The following is a 6,285-nucleotide window of genomic DNA, read 5'->3' on the forward strand; positions in this document are numbered from 1 at the left end:
TTTGTGTAAACAGTGTGGGATGGGTTGGGGTCAAACTGGCTGGCAAGTTTAAACTAAATGTCATCCTCTCACTGAGTTAAATCAGAGAATCAGATTTCCTTCTGAACCTAGACCCAATACATTTGAAAGATGGCAGATAGATATAAGTTTAGCCCTTTTCCCCTCATGGAGAATGTAGGTTGACACTGAGACTCAGAGACACTGGGTGACTTGCCAGGGTCACACAAACCAGGAAATAACAGGGTAAAGATTTTAATGGGACTTTCTCACTCCAAGATCAGTCCTTTGATCACTCTGCCACTCTGTCCCCTTCAAGTTTATGAAGGGCTTATCTTGTAAAAGAGGGATTAACTTTATTAACAGCTCACCAAAGGGCATTCATTTACTCATTCTTTTCTTCAGTAAGCACCTACTAAGTGCCAGACACCAAGGTAAATGCTGGGAATACAAAGATTAAACAAAATAGTCAACATTCAGCAAGGGGGGGAAATTACAAGGCAGGTTTAGTTTTAATGTCAGGGAAAACCTCCAACAAAGTGGAATGGGCTTCCTAGGGGTTCTTGGGTTTACCTTCATTGCAGATCTCTAAAGAAGCGTTGGATGACCACTTGTCAGAGGTATTTTCTGGCACGGGTATCACATGATTCCAGAATCTCTCACCACTTCAGATTCTGTGGGGTATATCCTATGCAATGGCAGTTTATGCAGATGAAATGAAAGCTTCCATTGAAGGCTTTCTTTATAAAGAGATCAGGGAAGGACCTTCTGTAAAATAGATGAAACAGCCAAGTAAACAAGAAGGGAATATTTAAGGAGACCAATACATAAATTCAATTCAGCAAGCACTTGTTGAGTTTTTCCTATGCACCAGAAACTATGCAAAGCTAAGATCTCAAGGAACTTACATTCAACAAAAGGAAAGCAACATTTAAATAGCTAAGTTTAATTACTCAATAATCTCCCGGGGCTCCCAATTACCATTAGGATCAACCATAAATTCATCCATTGGGCATTCAAAGCCCTTCATAACCTGATGCCTTCCTACTTTTCCTGTCTCGATATACCTTGTTCCTCTCCATGCCTTCCATGATCTAGATGCATTGGTCAACAAAGCCTCACTTTCTGCTTCAGTCAAACTGAGACCTCTTCAAGACCTTAGCTGGAAAAGGCCAAGGTCCCCACTGCATCTTGGGCCATCTCCAGTTGTCCTGATCCAGATCTTGCCACTAGACCCAGATGGCTCTGGAGGAGGAAAGAAAGTGAGGCTGATGACTGTACACAGCCGTCCCTCACTCAAATCCAATTCACTTTCATGTCATGACGTCATCACCCTGATATCAAGAATGAAGGACAAGCAGCAGCAAGCACTGGCCAAGTGCTCTTCACACGTCAAACTCCATCTCCTATCTCTGTTCCTTTGCACTGACTGCCTAGATGTCTGGAATGCACTGGGAAATCCCTGCTTTCATTCAAGGCTCAGCTCAAATACTAAGCCTTTCCAAGTCCACTTTCAGTTTCTAGTGCCTTCCATTCAAGCTCTGCGAATGTCTTCGATCAACCCATATGGGCACTTGTTGCCTCATTTGTTAGATTGTAAACTCCTTGGAAGCAGGGATTATTTCACCTTTGTCTTTAAGACCAAAGTCCCTAGCGCCGTGCTAGGTGCATAGTAGGCAACAAACACTTGATTCATTGATTGATCTCTGATGCACTGAAGCCCTCCCTGAGGGCTTGGGTTTCCTTGTCTATAAAGTGAAAAGATTGGACTAGTTAACTTCATAAGTCCCTTGTAGCTCAAAATCTTATATGATATGATGGTTTTGAGCTTATCTGTATCTCATTCTCTTTCCTAGACTATAAGGTCTCTGAAGCCAGGTACCATCCAATCACCGTATTTCTCCCAGTGCCCAGGACCAGACTCTCTACACAGTGGGTACTTAATCAACCCTTACTAATGTTATGGGGGGGGGGGTCAGGGAGAGAAAGGAGTGTTGTCTTCAACATGGATGCCCTCCTCCCCACATTCAGGGGATTCTCTTGACTTTTAACAGGGAAAAGGACAGTGGTGAGCAAAAGCCCTATACTGACTTCTGTGGGGTGAAAAGGTCAACGGATATGACCGCAGCTGTGACTCATAGAGGGTAGCCCCCTTCCCCACCGAATCCCAGCAAGTGGTATCACAGCTCTCCCATGGGGAGTTCAGAATTGTCAGAAACAGCAGCAGTTTGACCTCTTTTCCCCACCCCAAGTTCTCTCCTCTTCTTAATCTTCCCCCTCACCCAGGCTTGAAACCTGGGGATCATCATTAACTTCTCACTCTCTCAACCCCAATATCGAATTTGTTCCCAAGTCTCATCAATTCTACCTTCATGATATAAGCCATATATGACCCCTTCACTCCTAGGACACTACCACCACCCAGCCTGGATGATTGTCATAGCCACCTGGCAAGTTTCCCTGCCTCAAGTCCCTCCCCATTCCAGTCCATGTTCTTTTCAGCTGTCAAAGAGATCTTCCTGGAGTGCAGGTTTGACCACATCATCCCCTCCCTTTTGGAGTTTAAAGCCCTTCAGGACCCAGCCCCCAATCTGCTTTCTAATCTTCTTCCCCCTCCCCCAAGTCATAAGCAGTCTGTGATCCAGTGACAGACTGAACAAGACTCTCCTCTCCTGACTGAGGACATTTTCACTGGCTGCCTTCTATGTCTGAAATGCTCTCCACCCTATCTCTGCCTCCTGGCTTCCTTAAAGCCGGAAGACCCATCCCATAGACAGGATTCCGTGGATACTATCTATATTAACACTTGTGGCTTCTAGGGATTATCTCCATTTTACCTTATCTTTAGCTTGTTTGAACATACTTGCTTGCATGTTGTTTCCCCCATTAGGCTGTGAGCTCCTTGCCATCAGGGACCAGGTTTTTGCCTTTCTTTGTACTCCTAGCACTTAATACTGTGCCTGGAACCTAAGGAGCCTTAAAGAATGTTTGCTGACTGACATACAAAACCCCTACACGTAGGACAGAACAATGGGGGGGGGGGGGGGGGGAAGGGAAGGGATCTGGAAACCAAGTCTAGTGAGGACCCTGCAGAAGATCTAGGCGGTGGGGGTGGTTAGTGCTTCCTAGGCTGCCTTGGGGAGGAGGAAGCAGCTTTGTTTTGTTGGGGCTCAAAAGTATGAATGATGGAAGGAAGGTGCAGGGAGCCAGATTTGGACTGGATGTCAGGACAAACTTTCCTCTTAAGAGCTAGCTTTCCCAGTTGTAAAGGGCTTGCCATAGGAAATGTGCTTCATCCCATTACTGGATGGTCACTTGTTAGGTGTATTGGGAAAGTTGTAGGGTCCCCCCTCCTCCCTCACAGATCAGCGCAGCCCCTCCCTTCCTTAAACAGTCACGCACTGTATGGAAGGGATCTTTTATTCTTCAACCATCGCTTAAAAAAAGAGAATACAAAAGGGTCCGGGTTACTGGGCAGATGGGGTGAAGGGGGTCGGGGTGCAGATGGGGGTCAAAATGTCATATATTCCACCGAGTTTCTCTGATCTCTAAGTACTTTCCAGGTGTCTCTCCTCCTGTGAGAACTGTAGGGATTGGGGAGGAGGAAGGGAAGGGATAAGTGGGGAAGAGAGAGGGAGTTGTGTTGGGCCGGGAGTAGCAGCTGGCGGGGAGTTCAAAAAACTGAACCTAGTCAGTCCTACTCTCCCACTCTCGCCTGGGGGGGGGGAGGAGGGAGGGTGCAGTGCACTGGGGAGAGGAAATAGGGCGAAGTAGGAAAGGAAGAGCTCAATAAATAATTGCTGAATTAATGAAACAGGAGAGGAGAAACAAGTAGAGAGGGATAAGGGAGGAAGGAAAAAGATGGAGAAAGAGACGGAAGGAAGAAGTAACAGCAGGCGGAATGAGGGGATGGAGGAGGAGAGAGGAGAAATGGAAGGGGTACCTCCCGTCCCCAAACCAACCTGGCTTCCTTTCCTCCTCCCTTCCCTCACCGCCCCCACCAAACCCTATAGGAGGAAGATTGGTGGGAGGATGGGGGAGAAAGGGAATTGGAGAGAGGCAAGGGTAAGACATGGGAGGGGAGCACAGCAAGAGGAAGAAGTTAGAGCGGAGGGAAGGGGGATCCTCCTGGAACAGGAAGTAGGAAGGAGAGAGGGAGACAGTTCACAGGTAGCGCTCCAGCCCCGCGGCGAAGCTCGGCTGTCTCAGGTAAGCGCCACTGGGCCCGAACTGGGCCAGCCCGTTGACGCCGACGGCGGGCCCAGGTCCCGGGCCAGGGCCAGGTCCACCTAGGCCAAGCAGCTGCTCTGCGCCTGAGGGCTCCGCGCTCTGGGGGCCAGCCAGAGCGGTCGTTAACTCCAGCCTGGGGGGCAGCGCATACAGTTGGGGGCTGCCAGGCGGCCCGTAGCTCGAACCGTGCATTGGAGGAGGAGATGCAGGGTAGGGAGGGTAGGAGACTGAATGGGCAGAGGCTGGGGGCCCCCTGCCTAGGAGCACCCCACCACCGGGCCCTGCAGCCGCCGCCGTTGCGGGGCCTGGAAAACACGACCCGGGTTCTGAAACAGGGAAGGCCGCCCCGTCGGAACCAGGCTGGAGGCTGATGAGGCTGTCAATGCTGAACACGCGCGGCGGAGGCAGAGGAGGGGGCGGGGGCACCGCCCCTGAGCCCCCCGGATAGGGTTGCAGGGGCTGGGGGCCCGGCCCCATCACCGGAGCCGTCGGGGCCGCAGTGTAGGGCGCCCCGTAGAGCGACGCGGAATAGGGGGGCGCGCGGGCTGCTGCTGCCGGCGGGGGCGGCCCGAAAGCGCTGGCCCCGGAAGGCGCGGGAGGCCCGGATCTGGGTGTCGGAGAGTAGCCGGGATAGGTGCTGAGGTCGCTGCGTTTGAAGCGCTTTCTCCTGCGTAGGAAGCTGCCACTGTCAAACATGTCCTGGGCCGCGGGGTCGAGCGCCCAGTAGTTGCCCTTGCCAGGATGGCCCGGCTCGCGAGGAATCTTGACGAAGCAGTCATTGAGCGTGAGGTTGTGGCGGATGCTGTTCTGCCACTTTCGCGGGTTGTCCCTGTAGAAGGCGAAGCGCTCGGTGATGAAGCGGTAGATGCCACCCAGGGTGAGTCGACGCTCTGCGGAGTGCGCTATGGCCATGGCTATGAGCGCGATGTAGCTGAAGGGCGGCTTCCCGCGCTGCACCGGCCGCTTGCGCCGCCTCCCGCCGCCGACGGCTCCGACAGCCCCGACGGCCCCGGGTTCCCCACGGCCCGGCCCGACGGTCGCCGGCTCCTCCCTACCCGGCACGGCCCCGCTCGACTCCGCCTTGGCTGGCAGCTGCGGCGGGGGCACCGGAGATGAGGGCAGCCCCGACGGAGAGGGTGGCGCCAGCGCCAAGCCCAGGCTGGGGAAGCAGGAGAAAGCGTCCGGCGGATTCATAAACTTCCCGCTCCCGGCCTCGGGGGACCCAGGTCACCTGGTCCCCGTCCCCAGCTCCCGCGCCCCTGTAGAGAGGAAGGGCAGTCCGGGCACCCAGCCTCCTTATGTAGGGTCGGCAGCAGTGGTTACCCGCCCCTAAAGCAGAGTAGAGAGAACCACTCATCGCCCCGTAGCTCTGACAGCCGAGAGCCGCCCACCTCTCCGCCCCTCGGCCCCTCCTGTCTCTACCCCAACCTGAGTCTCATCCTCACTATTTCGGGGCAGTGGGGCGAGAGATTCAGGCGGGGGAGGGATCTTGGAGGACGAGGCTGTAGGGATTCTGCCCTCAGGGGAGGCAGATGGGGGGGGGGGGAGCCTGAGGCCCAGGGCAACCCGAAAAGGATGTTCTCTGGTTTCTAGGCAGGATGGCAATCTCTTCCCCTCCTCCCCTCTGCTCTCCATCTCGATGACCCAGGCTCTTAGAGTAGAGATAGAATCAGGCTTGGAAAAGACAGATCCTGGTTCTATTCGAAAATGTGTGTGCCACATATTTACAATAACTCTCTAAGGCTTTCTAACACTTTCCTCACGACGGGTCTCACCCTCAGTTTCCTGATCTCTGAAATGAGGCTGGCTGCACTACATAATCTCTAAATCCTTTGTGATAGCTAGGAAAAAATTATTCCCATCCAACCCAGTCACACACTCACAGCCTGAGCAACCCTGACTTCTGGCTCCCCCTCACCTGCATATCCAATCTGTTGTCCAAGCCTTGTTATTTCTACCTTCACAACAAGCCCTCTGCCCCTCGGTACAGCTCTCACCACTCAAACCTGACTTCTGCATGCACCCAGCCTGCTAGTGGGTCCCCATTCCTCCAGCTTC

General features: G+C 53.0%; 1 protein-coding gene across 1 annotated transcript; it reads right to left on the reverse strand.

The window, feature by feature from the left end:
• Positions 1 to 4,161: 4,161 nt before the first annotated feature.
• LOC138165139 (forkhead box protein E3-like) lies at positions 4,162 to 5,421 on the reverse strand. The gene has a single exon (XM_069093292.1). The coding sequence runs from the start codon at positions 5,419 to 5,421 to the stop codon at positions 4,162 to 4,164; it is 1,260 nt and encodes a 419-aa protein (XP_068949393.1).
• Between the last annotated feature and the right edge of the window lie 864 nt (positions 5,422 to 6,285).

Source organism: Petaurus breviceps, unplaced genomic scaffold, assembly GCF_028583685.1.
Source record: "Petaurus breviceps papuanus isolate PSGF00001 unplaced genomic scaffold, PetGlider_PUasm1.0 208, whole genome shotgun sequence".
NCBI classification, from domain to species: Eukaryota; Metazoa; Chordata; class Mammalia; order Diprotodontia; family Petauridae; genus Petaurus; species Petaurus breviceps.